The sequence below is a fragment of the Phyllostomus discolor genome, chromosome X (assembly GCF_004126475.2).
Source record: "Phyllostomus discolor isolate MPI-MPIP mPhyDis1 chromosome X, mPhyDis1.pri.v3, whole genome shotgun sequence".
NCBI lineage: Eukaryota > Metazoa > Chordata > Mammalia > Chiroptera > Phyllostomidae > Phyllostomus > Phyllostomus discolor.
Genome location: NC_050198.1, coordinates 37,725,196 through 37,740,570, shown reverse-complemented (window position 1 = coordinate 37,740,570; position 15,375 = coordinate 37,725,196). Strand labels below are relative to the sequence as shown.

Genomic DNA, 15,375 nt, shown 5'->3' with positions numbered 1-15,375 from the left:
CAGAACCTGTCAGAATTTGTTTTTGCTCTTGCTTAGGAAGTCATCTTTTTCTTTTTTCTTTTTGGTGAGGGGCAAAGAGGAAAGCAAATGGCCTGTCTGATACTGTCACTCCCCACTCCATCCCTCATCCACTACATGAAGTCACTCACAACTGTCAACAGGTTTCTATTAACATTAGGATCTGCTGTACCAGGTTTTCATTTTAATGATATAAAGATAGACAAACCACCTAAGAATTCTAATTCTGTTGCTGCCTGCCTGACTTCCAATAAAGTTCTCTTGATAAATTAGGGGTCATTAACCCCTAGGGGTTAATTGTCACATAATGACAAGTGTGATTCTTGTCATTAATATTACAAGAATCATTTCTTTGCCTTTCCTACTACACATTGAGTATGACATGATGGTTTTGCAGAAGCAGAAATGTCTTTACTTGCATTTGGGAAAACACTTTGCTCTAAATTATTGGAAATACAACAGGTACTAGGTTGGGTTAGAGAAACCTATGAATTTAGCATCTAATCTATGAAAGGTGTCACGATTGTGACACTGGAGGATTGAATGTTTTCACCCGACACCTTATTTGATTAAATTATTGGCCACTGGTGATCAAACTCAAACTTCTCCAGCCCTCTCCCCTCCACAAAAGTTGGGGGGCAGGCATGGAGGTGGGGACTAAAAGCTCCAACCCTCTAATCATGTGGTTGGTTCCCCTGGATACCAGCCCCCATCCATGGGTTACCTAGTGGCTTTCCTCATTAGAGGCCACCTCATTAATGTTAAAAAAAGACACATTTATCACTCTTATCATTCAGGAAATTCCGAAAGGTTTCAGGAGCTCTGCCTGGAATGGAGACAAAAACCAAATATGTATTTCTTATAAGTGACAATGTCACAAATACCAAAGCAGAAGTTTTTCACTTAAAAGGTTTATTTTCACAGGTCAGTTTTATTACATTCTACATATTTAATATATTTCTACCTGTTCTGCATAGAAGGCATATTTATTAACTTTTATAGTTGACTTTTTCCTTTGATATTTGCTGCTACCTGGCCTGAAGAATAGGAGGATAAACAAAACTCGCTTGGTGGAAACATGGTGCAGCATTTAACTTCTCCGCAGATCTTTACTGTGATGTGGACTTCGGTTTCAGCTTTTCTACCTCTTCTTTGTCATATCCTGAACAGACGAGGGATCTTCCCTTGCGATAGCGAGCACAACACTTACGAAGTTCTTGGATGACAGCCTGACACTTAGAGTCCCTGAAGTTGTTGGCTGAAAAACAGACAGGCAGACCCTAGTCATGATCTCATAGGAATAAGGCACAGGGAGTTTTAGATCATTGCTTCCCACTCCTTTTCACATTATTGTATGTACAGATCTGGAAGAAAGAGGATCTATCAAAGTCCACTGAATTCTTTCTGATTTAGAGGCCAGTCAACAGGTTAATTAGGAAGAAAAGTGTGATTTACAAAGTGGTCAAAAGGTATTTTCTATACAATTTTGTTTAAGGCTGAGTTAATAGCTTATGTACCTTTTTCTAGGGCAGTGTTTTTTAGCCTCCCCCCCCTTTGGTTAACTCCTTTATAATTTGGTGAATCAGAAAAATGCCCATAGCATGCATGTTATTTTGCACACAGTTTTAATGTGGCTGGTAAACCCTTCCCTACCAAGTCTATGCATCAGAGGTTCGAAAACTGCAGCCTCAGGGGCGACCCTTTTTTACAGATGTGAGCTAACAATGGTTTTTACATTGAAAGGGTTGTAATCTCTCTCTTTCTCTCTCTGTGTCTCTCTCCAACAAGGACCTCCTGGCCTCCAAAGTCTTAAAATATTTTCTGTTGGGCCCTTTACAGAAAACATTTGCAGACCCCCTACTATATACATAGATTCTAAGTCAAGGAGGAATTGACCTGAGTCCCTCTATATTAAAATTGGGTGCATGGGAGTTAGTCTGTGTTAGGAAAGACTATTTTGACTACAAAGCGAGTATAGCAGGGTGGCTGAGTCCAGGCTTGGAGCCAGACTAACAGGATTCAAATCCTCACTGTAACCCTTGCTAGTTGTGTGACCCTGAGCAAGTTATATAACTTCTGTGTTGATTTACTCATCTGTAAAATGGGGAGTCATAGTTAATATCTGCCTCATGGATGAAATGATTAAATGACTTAATATGTTTAGAGCCCCTTTGGCTGTGCTTGTCATCAGAGAATGCTTAATGCTTTTAGTCCTTCCAGCCCTCAATCCTTCCATACTGTAGCAAGGGGTATAACTACTCTAACTTGATTCTTGTTCTCCTTTAACTATGGGTTGCTGATTCAAATCAGTTAGGAATTTATTTGGGAGAAGAAATTAATTGTGAAAAAGATTTCTGATTTTTCTTAAATTTGGAGAAAGGGATGAACAAAATGGCATGATTATACATTAACACTTTAGATTAAAAGATTTTAAGATTTTATTTATTTATTTTTTAGAGAGGGAAGGGAGGGAGATAGAGATAGAGATAGAGAGAGAGAGAGAGAGAGAGACATCAATGTGCGGTTGCTGGGGGTTCTGGCCTGCAACCCAGGAATGTACCGTGGCTGGGAATTGAACCTGGGACACTTTGGTTCCCAGCCCGCGCTCAATCCACTGAGCTACACCAGCCAGGGCTAGATTAAAAGATTTTAAATAAAATATTGCTTACTGCATAAAACAAAAAGTTCAGGCATGGAAGTTAAAAGTCAAAGGAAATATACAAACAAGGGTTCCTTTGGTGCTGAGTCTTTGGGGGAGCTCAACATTTTCCTTCCGACCTTTCTATATTTTCATGGGTATCCATCTCTATTACTCTACTTTAATAATGAGAAATTTATTTTAAAAGTCAGTTTTCAAATTCAGGTAGTCTGGAAGCTTTTTCTATTTGTTCTGCCAATAATCATTCACTGACTGAAAAAAAATGAAGTCCTTTGGGAGTTATTCAAACATATTGGCTGATTTAAAACCAAATGGACAAATCATATCAAATATACTTTAGCTGAAATTCATTTTTGCCTTTAAGACAGTTGCTAGGCTTCTGGTCAAGATGAAGGCATAGGAAAACATACCTTGCCTCTTTGCACAACTACAGAAAAAAACAACTAGACTACAAAACAAATATTACCCAGAAATGTCAGAAAATCGAGCTGTATGGAAGTCCAACAACCAAGGATTTAAAGAAGCCACAGTCATCCAGATTAATAGTAGGGGTCGTGATGTAGAGACATGCAGAGAGGGGCAGAGAGACACAGAGGCGTGGAGATGTGGAACGGGTGGTCCCACATATATGTATGGTGAATAAAAATTGGGAGACCTCAGGAAAGAGGAATCCCAACTGCAGACCAGACTACCCAGCCCAGGGTTCCAATGCCAGGAAGTTAAGGCTCCATAACTTCTGGCTGTAAAATCCAGTGGGGGCTGGGGTGGCAGAAGAAACTGTGGGACTCACAAGGAGACTCCTCTTCAAGGGCCTGCAACTGTCTTAGGACTTATACAGACTCACTCCCTCTGGGCTTTAGCACTGGGGCAACAGCTGGAAGGGCACCAGTGGCATATGTGGAAAAAGTGAAGTGACTGGCATCATGGCAAGCTTGCTGGGAGTAAGCTTGCACCTGGGCAAAATTCCAGAAGCCGGGCAGCAACACTGTCCCCTCTTTGAGCCCTCCCCTACACAGAGCCACAGAGCAATATAATGGTTACCCTGCCCTGGTGATTACATAAGGCTCCACCCCATTCAACTTTCAGGTGCACTGTTCTACAATAGGCTAAGAGTCAAAGCAGCTCTACCTAATACACAGAAACAAACACAGGGAGGCTGCCAGAATGAGGAGACAAAGAAATATGGTCCAAAGGAAAGAACAGAACTCCAGAAAAAGAACTAAACAAAATGGAGATAAGCAATCCAACAGATGCAGAGTTCAAAACACTGTTTATCAGGATGCTCTAAAAACTCATTGGATACTTCAACAGCATAAAAAAGACCTAGGCAGAAAAGAAGGTTACATTAAGTGAAATAAAGAAAAATGTACAGGGAACCAACAGTGGAGGGGATGAAGCCAAGAATCAAATCAATGATTTGGAACATAAGACAAAAAAGCACTCGATTACAACAGCAAGAAGAAAAAAAATTTAAAAAAATAAGGACAGGATAAGGAGCTTCTCGGTTACCTTCAAGTGCACCAACATCTGAATCACAGGGGTGCCAGAGGAGAAAAGGAAGAGCAAGAAATTGAAAACTTATTTGAAAAAAATAATGTAAGAAAACTTCCTTAATTTGGTGAAGGAAATAAGACATACAAGTCCAGGAAGCACAGCAAGTCCCAAACAAAATGGACCATACCAAGACACATCATAATTAAAATGCTGAAGAATAAGAAGAGAATCTTAAAAGCAGCAAGAGAAAAGCTGATAGTTACCTATGAAGGAGTTCCCATAAGACTGTCAGCTGGTTTCTCAAAAGAAATTTTGCAGACTAGAAGGGGGAAAGGCCAGAGGTATTCCAAGCCATGAAAGGGAAGGACCTACATCCAAGATTACTCTATCTAGCAAAGCTGCCATTTAGAATGGAAGGGCAGGTAAAGTCTTCACAGAGAAGATAAAACTAAAGGAATTCATCATCACCAAGCCATTATTATATGAAATGTTAAAAGGAATTATATAAGGAAAAGAAGGTTGAACTATGGACATTAAAATGGCAATAAATTCACAACTATCAATAATAGAATCTAAAAAACAAAGTGAACAAGTAGAACAGATACAGAATCATAGGTATGGAGATCATTTGGAGGGTTATTAGTTGGGACTGGGAAGGGGAGAGACTGGGGGAAAGGTGCAGGGATTAAGAAGTACAAATAGGTTGTTACAAAATAGGGGGATGTTAAGAACATTACAGAAAATGGAGTAGCCAAAGAACTTATATGCATAACCCATGAACAAGAGCTAAGGGGGAGATTGCTGGAGGGAATGGGTGTACTTGGTGGAGGGGGGCAAAGGGGAAAAAATGGGGACAACTGTTATAGCATAATCAGTAAAATATATTTTTCCAAAAGACTTAGTTGCTGACTTTGGCAGCTTGAATTGCAATTGTATTTTTAACACCCTCCTAACCTGACTGCTTTTAAAAAGTGAGCTGTCAGCCACAAGTAAGTATAAACAACCCATTTTAAAACAAGTCTTTTTTTTTAAACTGAAGAAGATACAAATAAATGAAAGCATAAACTGTAAACTGTGCTCATGGATAGGAAAAATTAATATCATCAAAATGTCCATACTACCTAAAGCAATCTATAGATTCAGTGAAATTCCTATTAAAATACCAATGGCATATTTCACAGTACTAGAACAGATATTCCAAAAATTTATATGGAACCACAAAGTCTCTAGATAGAGCAATCTTGAGGAAAAAGAACAAAGTTGGAGGAATCATGCTACCTGATATCAAAGTAGACTACAAGGCCACAGTAATCAAAACAGCATGGTACTGGCATAAAAACAGACATATAGCCCTGGTTGGTGTAGCTCAGTGAATTGAGCACGGACCTGTGAACCAAAGGGTCGCTGGTTTGATTCCCAGTTGGGGCATGTGCCTGGGTTGTGGGCCAGGTTCCCAGTGAGGGGCATGTGAGAAGCAACCACACACTGATGTTTCTTTCCCTCTCTTTCTCCTTCCTCTCCCTTCTAAAAAAAATAAATAAAATCTTACAAAAAAACACGACATATAGACATATAGACAATGGATCAAAGTAGAGAGCTCAGAAATAAACCCACATTTTTATAGTCAATTAATATTTGACAAAGGAGGCAATAACATGCAATGGAGTAAAGATAGTGTATTCAATAAATGGTGTTGGGAAAATTGGACAGCTACGTGCAAAAAAATGAAACTAGACCACCTTCTTACACCATACACAAGAATAAACTCAAAATGGATTAAAGACTTAAACATTAGACTCAAAATCATAACAGTCCTTGAAGAAAACATAGGCAGTAAAATCTTGGACATTTCTTGTAGCAATATTTTTTTCTGATATAGTGCCATGGACAAGAGAAACCAAAGAAAAATAAACAAATGGGACTACATCAAACTAAAAAGTTTTTGCACAGCAAAGGAAACCACCAACAAAATGAAAAGACAACTTACTGAATGGGAGAACATAACTGCCAATGATATATCTGATAAGGAGTCAATATCTAAAATTTATAAAGACATTGCCAAAATAAATCCAACTAACAAATGGTCAAAGGACCTCAACAGATACTTCTCCAAAGAGGACATAGTGATGGGCCATAGACATATGAAAAAATGCTCAACGTCACTATTCATCAGAGAAATGCAAATTAAAACCATACTAAGATATCACCTCACACCTGTTAGAAGGGTTATCACCAATAAAAACAACAAATAACAAGTGCTGGTGAGGATGTGGAGAATAGGGAACCCTAGTGCACTGTTGGTGGGAATGCAGACTGGTATAGCCACTGTGGAAAGCAGTATGGAGTTATCTCAGTATGGAGTTAATAATGGAACTGCCTTAAGACTATACTTTCAGGGGTCATTTCTACAGTTTGTTAAAAATGGAACTGCCTTATGATGCAATGATTCCACTTCTGGTAATATATCCAAAGAAACCTGAAAAACTAATTGGAAAGAATATATGCACCCCTATGTTTACTGCAGTGTTATTTACAATAGCAAGATTTGGAAGCAGCCCAAGTGCCCATCAGTAGATAAGTGGATAAAAAAAGCTGTGGTACATTTACACAATGGAATACTAGTTGGCCATAAAAAGGAGGAAATCTTACCCTTTGTGACAGCATGGATGGACCTGAAGAGCATTATGCTAAGTGAAATAAGCCAGCAGAGAAGACAAATATCATATAACTTCACTTATCTTATAACTAAGTTATCTTATAACTTCCACTTATCTGTGGAATCTAATGAAGAAAATGAACTATCAAGCAAACCAAAAACAGACCCATAGACAGAGCAGTCTGACAGCTGTCAGGAGGGAGTGGAGGGATTAAGCAAAAAGGAAAAAAAAGAGAAAAAACTCATGGACACATAACAGTGTGGGGACGGCAGGGTTGGGTGGGGCAAGGTGGAGGAGGGTATAGGAGGGATAAATGGTGACGAAGGAGACCTGACTTGGGGTGGTGATCACACAATACAGTGTACAAATGATCTGTTGTAGAATCGTGCACCTGAAACCTGTATAATTTTGTTAACCAGTGTCATTTGAATAAATTCAATAAAAAGAAAAAAAACTAGTTCTTTTTTTTTAAAGGATTTTGCTCAGCTTAGTAATTCTCAACTCCGGTTGCATATTAAAATCATTTGGTTAGCTTCTTAAGACAAATTCCTGCCTAGACCACAGCAACAGGCAGCTTGATTTCATTATTCTAGGCAAGTTTTTATAGCTCTCCATGAGATTCTACTATACACCCAGAACTACAAGCTCCAAGCTTAGATCATACCACTCTTTATTTTCTGCATCTTTGATTATACATTGAAGAAGATCTTCAGGCTGAATTAATTACAGAAATATATTCTGAGAGGAGTTAATATAGTTTGCTGATAAAAGAACAATTGGTCTCTTTAGTTAGTTCACAGATAAAGGGGAAAATATTTTAAAAGCATTGAACATGGTACCTTGTAAACATTTCTGTATTTCACAGGCTTGTTTCTGGCACGGATCCTTCTGCAGCATATCCAGAAAACTAAAATAAGAAAAATGATTTTTATTTTGTCTTTTATTCATAAAGACTTTAAAGCCCCTCTAGAAGGAATTTTCTTCAGAGACAAGCAGTATGCACTTCCAATTGCTGGAAGACAATCACACTGAAAAATACTCTTCCCATTCATAAGATGAATCAACTGTATTTTTATAATATCCATTTCATTTGATTTGGAAAAGTAGCTTTACATGGAAATAAAAACCCTTGAATTCAATGAACTCATTTTGAATATTGCAAACCAATGTCGTGCTAGAGGAGCGACACTGCTGCCTGAAGTGCCTGCCCACTGCCCGACTCTATCATTCACAAAAATACCCTTGGTAAATGATCAAGTTCCTTGAGCCTTTTTTCTTATCATTTGTGTGTAAACTGGGGATCTTACCTACCTCAAAGCATTGATGGAAGAATTAAATGTGATAAAGTATACAAAGTGCATAGAATAGTGTCTGGAAGGCAGTAAGGACTTGCTACATGGTAGCTATTGTTCCCAAGATTTTTAAAAAGTAAAACTAAGGTTTTTACATATAAACTGTTATAGCTATTTAACTCAGGAAATTCTTTATCAGGCAGTAAATGCTTTCCTAGGAAGCAGCAATATTTGGCCCTGAGAAAGGTGCTAGTTAAGCAGCTAAAATGTTTTTTGGAGCTCTTACAGAAAAGACTATTTAAAATATCTATAACCAGAGAATGAACTTAAGTGCCCATGATTTTGATCAGCAACTTCTAATAATTTGAAGACACAATTTCAGAAAGAAAAAAGGCCCAGGAGCCTTTGTAGCTGATTTCATTAATGCAAATGACCTCTTCCCCCACCCCAGATCCCCCTAAGTTCTCAGTAGATCCAAGTTAGGCCAGTATTGGGATGGGAAACACTGGAGCAAAACCTAGAATATTTACAGGATAGGAGAAGGAAAGGCAGGTGAATTGCTACAGGGCAAATAAGCGACCAATAGATGTTGATGCTGCTAGGAGCTGCTCTCTTCTCTCTAAATCAGTACCAAGTCCTTGGTGATCACATCATCTGTTCTGTAGCAGGTGCTGACTTTTGTGGGATTCATCAGATCCCAGTTCCAGCTGATGATGTCCATTAAAGGTTCTATGGCAACTTCCAATGGAGTCAATTTCAAGTTACGTATCCTGACTAAGTGCTTTGTTGACTTGCTTTCTGCCTGCGTAACCCTCTCTTTGCAGTTCCACTTGAGGTGCTCTTCATGACCCTTCCTAAACTTCTGTGTTCTTGAGCAGTTTTTCAACCCACTCCCTCCCCCAGGCCCACAGGTGGGTGCACTGCAGTGGTGGATGAAGTGATTGCCATATACTGAACAGATCAGAGGAGCATATCTTCCTAGAATTCCAGCACCTGGAAGAAAAACAGATCATTAAAATCACCACAACCAAACAGACTTAAAAACACAAAGGAGAGACAGTGGAGAAACGAAAATACATACCAGGTTAATCATCAGGCATAAGCTTAAGCAACAGCTCCTCTACTCCCCTGACCTGTCAGAAAAAGAAAAGTTTATAGAGTACTCTGCTGTAAAAGTCCCAATACAATGAAAAATGATTAAGCAACATGTGTACCATTAAATGATGCTGGATCTGCCACAAGTGGGAGTTGTTATCCATGTAGCGTTCCCCGGGGTAGAGTTGCCACATGAGAGGTAGCTGGGAGGTAAGAAGGTGACTTGGCCTAGCTGCGTCACCTAAGGGAACCTGAACTTGCTGGACCCGTGCCCTTAGGAAACTCGTCCCCTAATGGAAAAAAATGATCAAAAATAAAACCGAAGACTTTAGGATACTGAGGCTAGTTAAAAACCAAATTTCTTGAAAGCAAAATCAATAAAGAAATAAGCAAAATGTAAACAGTTACCTCTTCCACGACGGCCACCCATGTGCGCTGGTATTCGTCGCGGTAGATACCCTCTTGGTGAACCCAGAGGTGATCGGGTGGAGCCCCCACATCCTCTCCTGCCATTCTGGGCTTTGAGTTCCAATTCTAGCCCTGCTTTTCTCCACCTAAGCCTGCAGCACCCGCGCACAGGACACAGGTGTGACTTTTTGGGTTTGAATGAACTCACCAGTGAGCAAGGTGACCTGGTACTAGCAACCACCAACCAGTACCAAACCTCATATATGTCTACTTAACAGCCTAAATAGAACCAAGGACATCTGAAGCTCCCTGCAAGACACTGAAGTGACACTCAAGCAGAGCCCTGGGTTGACTACAAAGCACTCAAGGATTCAGTTAGGTAAGGAGTTCTGTGAAAATGTAGGACTATGAGTGGGGACCTCCCAAAAAACTGGCATTATCTTCTGGAGGATGGGCCCCTTGTAGTGCAGGCTTCCCCCACTAGGAGAGTGTTCTAGGACCCCACCTGTATCAGTAGACCAGCCAGCCTTGTTGGGAGAGGCTGTGTTTAGCTTCAGAGATTTTTTTTTAAGACTCTTTCAATGCATTTGCCCATTTCATGATGGATGATTTACAAGTGCACCTTGCTGAGTGTTCAGCAGTTGTTGACCAAAAATGGCATGACTCCCATGCCCCACCCTCTCTAATCACCCAATCTTGCCCTGAGCAAATTTTTTTGTGTTTCCCTGGATGAAAAAAGTCTTCAAAGGGAAATGTGCCAATGTGGAAGAAGTGAAACAAAAAACAGCAGAAACACTAAAAAGCATCAAAATTGACGAGTTCAAAAACTGTTTTGAGCAGTAGAAAAAATGTCTTGATAGGTGTATAGCATCAAATGGAGAGCACTTTGAAGGTGACTGAAGTTTAAACATGTAAGAATATATATACAATTATTTTATAAACAAATTATGTTTTTGGGGGCCCCCTCATAGCAGCACAGGAAGCTGGCAGTGATCTCAAGCCTGCATTCACAAAGCAATGTCTTACAAAATATAGTCAGCAACAGAATATGCCCAGGAGTGTGCCCAAGGGCACGCTTATTTGGCAGGAATGCAGTATAACAGGTACATGGATGCCATATTCCCCATGTAAAAGCAGTTCTCATTTTAAAAGGTTAAGATTGTGAAAGCTGAATCATTTGCATGACTTTCTAAATTGAAATTAAAAGTTTAAGAGCAAACAATGTATTTATCAGTTTACTTAGAAAGGTTACCTATAGCAGATGGGCATTACCAGAAGAGGGTTTTCATATTAGGGAAAATACTTAAGGTAGCTTCATAGAATTTTTGAGCTACAAGAGACTGTGGGGATCATGGTGATTTGGAGCTGAGTGAGAGAAAATGATAGTTATCCATCTAGGTCCTTGTTTCATTTTCATAATGCTTCAGGATGTCACAGGAGCCCATTTTCCATACTAGTGTGAGTTTAAATTCTGATTTTCCAAGTCAAAAGGCCAGAAAAATTCCTTTGCCCTTTGAGAGGTATAGAGGAAACCCCCCATCCTGGGCAAGCTCTTTACACAAGGCAGACTAGGCTCTAAACCCACAACGATGCTCTGTCTAACTCTGGATCTCATTTCAGGGCCTTACAATAACTGCATTTTGCACTTCGTACAGCATGGTTTACACTGTGTTTCTACTTTTGGCAGAGCACAGAGATACACCACTGGGGGACCTTACCCCCCAAAACAGAAAGGCCTCCTATTCTCATTAGGTGGTCATTAGGTAGGAAAGGAGTGCAGCACAGCTTGGGAAGTTGTTAAACCCTCAAGTGAGACTGTCAAAAGCAAATGAGATGCCAGAACACAGTATGATGCAGCCCAGGACAAAGTTAGCCAGAAAGAATTGAGTTAAACCAAGCCCCTTTTTCAAAGACAACAATGAGTCTGATTTTTCCCCTCTAAACACTGTTAGTTATCTTCCTTTAAAAGGAAAGCAGAAAATATTTTTTATAGATTTAAGAAATGGTCTGACTTTAGCGATTAATTTAAGAACATCACAGTTGTTTTGCCCATTGTACCCTCTGAGCCCGTCATAAGCTCCCACCTTATAGGACACTCTCATTTCAAATTTCCCATATTATATGACTCCCCCATTTCAAATTCATCTAAAGTGAAACCCCTTCTCCTTAAATAAATTCTGATTTCTCTCAATGGGAACAACACCCCTCCTGAGCCTGCTGAAATTTACGAGTTCTCTTGGAGTTCTTCATCAGCTTCAGTTGCTACACCCTATCTGCCACCAATTCCAGGAAGCACCACTACCACCATATTTGATAAACTTTCTCCCAAATACCAGGCTCATTTTTAGCCCCATATTCTTGATCTTGCTTTCCACTTGCCTAAAATGCTTCCTCAGGCCTCTCTACCTCAGTACTATTAAGTATGGCACAGTACAGGTACCTGCCTTCTCTATAAAAGCTTCTTGCCTCTCTGGCTACTATAGCATTTATGTCTAAACTAAAGCTCATATTCTGGCATCTAATTATAAATTGCATTGCGTATTTGCTTTGCTTATTTGTGAAGTACTGTCTCTCCCCAAATACAGTATTATAAGCTCTTCAATAGCAGGAATGATACAGTACCGGGCACCCCAAATCTCAAATACTAGTCAAATAATATTCCTGCAAGTGGATGGATATATATGGTGAGTACAGAGGGGAAACAGATGAAGGCCCTATATACTTGAGTAGAGACCGAATCTCTAGGTGTGAGTTTTATATAGTTATATATTTTTTTCAAAGCTATTTTTTCCATTTAGCACATACAATTGTTCTGCCTCTCCTCCTCCCCAGATTTTTGAGGAGCGATACAAACAAAACCCCAGTGCTAATGTCAAAATAAAATATATTAAAATCTGGATTTCAAATACAAAAGAATTAAGTGTGACTACTTAAAAAAAAGTAGAAACCAAGTGTTTCAGATTTCAGGGCCATCTCAACTTCACAGATATGTCCTAGCAACTGTATCATTACAAAATATTCTTAGAAGAAAGGCAGCATGGTATGCTGCTGTGATCTAAAAGCCAGTAAGCTGGGCATCAGCAGGATGAACCTGGGAACAAATGCCAGCACATGACCCTGGAGTTGTGTATGCTCCCACTCAGAGATAGCATGAAGGCCCAGTAAAAGGCAACTGCAGTGATCAAGGGACTGAGAAGCTGTGGTATGAACATAAACTAACATCCTCAGTGGAGAAACGCAAAGGCTGAGTGAGAGGGATTGAGATCAAAGCCCACAAAATTACAGGTTGTATAAATGTGATTTTTGGAATATTTGCCCCTAACTTTTTCCTTGGTCAAATAAGTTTGGGAATCTTGTAGAGTCATAAAGCACATTAACACAGCAAAAGCTCTGGCAAGTTATAAAAAAAAGAAACTTTATTTTGTTTAACGTTTCCCAAATTTATTTGACTAGAGAACATTTTTCTGCATGTGACACTTGCTCACAAAATTCAGGGCCCCTTGAACTAGGATGAATCTCTTAAAACCTCAAAATAAACTGAAGCACAAGGAGCAATATACTACACAGAACATAAACTTGTTCCACTCAACTCAAGGAATACTACCAGCTGCAAATTCCAATGGATTTTAAAGTGTTTTATACAGTTTTATCATCCATGAAGGCACTAAAAGAGATTGTCCCCATGGGGGTCACCTTGATGCCACAGAGACCACACTGGCCTAGAGAGACTATTTCTTAGTAAGGCATTTTCTAAATTATATCTTAAATGGATGATATACTACATAGAAGGCTTCCTTAGGTACTAGTCTGAATAAGACCATTTCTTTTCCTTTATAGAATGAGTTATTTTGTTTTTTAAAAGAATGATTTAATTTCCAGGTTTTTTAAACAGTTTTAAACATTAATCAGTTGGATACACTTATTTCATTTTAAGTCAATTAACGAACTCACCCAATTATAATGGGTGAGGTTACCAAGAACAAAGGCCTGGAGTCAGCCTGGCCTGTGTATAAATGCTGATTTTGCCACTTGCTAGCTTTGTGACCTCAGACAAGCTAACCTTTCTACACCTCAGTTTTCTGAGGCATAAAATGGGAATTAGAGAACATATTGATCATAATAGTCACACTTATTTAGCACTTCTTAAAGTTTTATATATAGATGCTTTTAATCTTTGTAATCACCTGATTATTTCCCCCCCTTAAAGATGAGGGCAGTAAGGCACACAGAAGTTAGGTAACTCGCTTGAGGTTACAATGCTAGGAAGTTCCAGAGCCTGATTCCAATTGGGGCAGTTTACATATAAAAGGTATATACATGTTTAGTAGATTGTCTAATCCATAATAAATTTGCCATAAATGTTAGTAGTTTTTTCTACTCCAATTAAACATTTATAAAATTTCCTGGCTGGTGTAGCTCAGTGGATTGAGCGCGGGCTGGGAACCAAAGTGTCCCAGGTTCGATTCCCAGCCAGGGTACATTCCTGGGTTGCAGGCCAGAACCCCCAGCAACCGCACATTGATGTCTCTCTCTCTCTCTCTATCCCCCTTCCCTCTCTAAAAATAAATAAATAAAATCTTTAAAAAAAAAATTTAGAGGACGTCACTCTAGATTATAAGATCAAAATCAACAACAAAGGTGTTTTTCTTTTCGAAGGTGCCTAAAAACAATTTATAAACTCAAAATATCCCATGACTAAACATAATAACAGCCATTCTTGCCCTATCAGGGCAAAGCATACTAGCCACAAACAGTAATTGAAAATAATATATGGTGCAAAATCGAAACTTAGGAGAATATTTAGATGGGTCCAATGTAATTGCAAACTTAGAATTTCTCCCAAGCTTCATTATCAACATTTATCGTGGAGAGATATGCCATGTGATCCTTAAGCATTTGGCAAAAATGGAGGTTATTGGAATGCATACCAAATAGTTCTACTGTATGAGGGCCTTATCTGTAAGGAAACTTGTGTTGGAACTGATTTGGGAGAAAAGAGCAAAGCATCAACACCGCTTAGGTAGCACCTTGGGAATGTTCCCTTTCCAGTACTTCCAGGTCTGCCTGGCTTCAAAACTACACGGGGAAAATGAGATCAAACAAAACATAAAACACTGATAGGCTGTGGTGGCGGCAAGGCATACATTTTTCTTTGATTTAGAATCATTCCTAAAATCCACGTGCAATTCCTAAACTTCGGAGTTAAAAGATTTGTACTTTCAACCCATGGCACCGTAGGCATATGTCAAACGAAAATCACTTTTACCTATAATTTCACCATGTCTGAGCATCAAGACAAGGAGAGCAGAGAAAGGTGGGTAACTACTGTGATACACCCGACCTTGAATCAAAACTGAAGTCCCCCATTCCCCTTCCCCGTAACACATACTTAAAAGCCTTTGAAGAAAGTAGCAGCAGCCCAGCTTAACAATGATACTTTTTCAGATAGAGTAGAGCACTTTCTGCAAGAGGTTACTCACATGAATATAATGTTTCTTGGGCTAATTAATCCGCCTCGAGATCAGAGAGGCTAAAACTTCCAGGTCCCCACCTCGGGCCAATCAAGCTGGTATCGGGGCCGAGGTCACCCGAACCGAAGTTACGAGGCAAGTGCCGGCAACCGGAAGAGGTCCAGGGAGAGTGGTACAAAATTCTGGGGCCGTAACTTGGAAACAAAACAAAATAAAACCTTAACTATCCTAGGACTAAATTTCAAAGACCGTCCCACTAGCTCAAGGGGCTGGTGCGCGCG

General features: G+C 39.5%; 2 protein-coding genes across 4 annotated transcripts; both read right to left on the bottom strand.

Annotated features, from left to right (window-relative positions):
- Nucleotides 1–913: 913 nt before the first annotated feature.
- MTCP1 (mature T cell proliferation 1) lies at nt 914–15,190 on the bottom strand. Its single transcript, XM_028522522.1, has 7 exons — nt 15,104–15,190; nt 9,624–9,775; nt 9,335–9,505; nt 9,202–9,253; nt 8,752–9,113; nt 7,668–7,735; nt 914–1,276 (listed from the first exon to the last, which is right to left on the bottom strand). The coding sequence occupies exons 2-4, from the start codon at nt 9,726–9,728 to the stop codon at nt 9,206–9,208; spliced, it is 324 nt and encodes a 107-aa protein (XP_028378323.1). The 5' UTR covers nt 9,729–9,775; nt 15,104–15,190; the 3' UTR covers nt 914–1,276; nt 7,668–7,735; nt 8,752–9,113; nt 9,202–9,205.
- CMC4 (C-X9-C motif containing 4) lies at nt 914–15,241 on the bottom strand. Of its 3 annotated transcripts, none has more exons than XM_028522524.2 (3): nt 15,104–15,241; nt 7,668–7,735; nt 914–1,276 (listed from the first exon to the last, which is right to left on the bottom strand). In XM_028522524.2, the coding sequence occupies exons 2-3, from the start codon at nt 7,723–7,725 to the stop codon at nt 1,128–1,130; spliced, it is 207 nt and encodes a 68-aa protein (XP_028378325.1). In that variant the 5' UTR covers nt 7,726–7,735; nt 15,104–15,241; the 3' UTR covers nt 914–1,127. The 3 variants fall into 3 exon arrangements, with proteins under 3 accessions (XP_028378325.1, XP_028378326.1, XP_028378324.1); XM_028522525.2 differs by lacking the exon at nt 15,104–15,241 and adding an exon at nt 8,651–8,779; XM_028522523.2 differs by lacking the exon at nt 15,104–15,241 and having other exon boundaries at nt 7,668–8,636.
- Between the last annotated feature and the right edge of the window lie 134 nt (nt 15,242–15,375).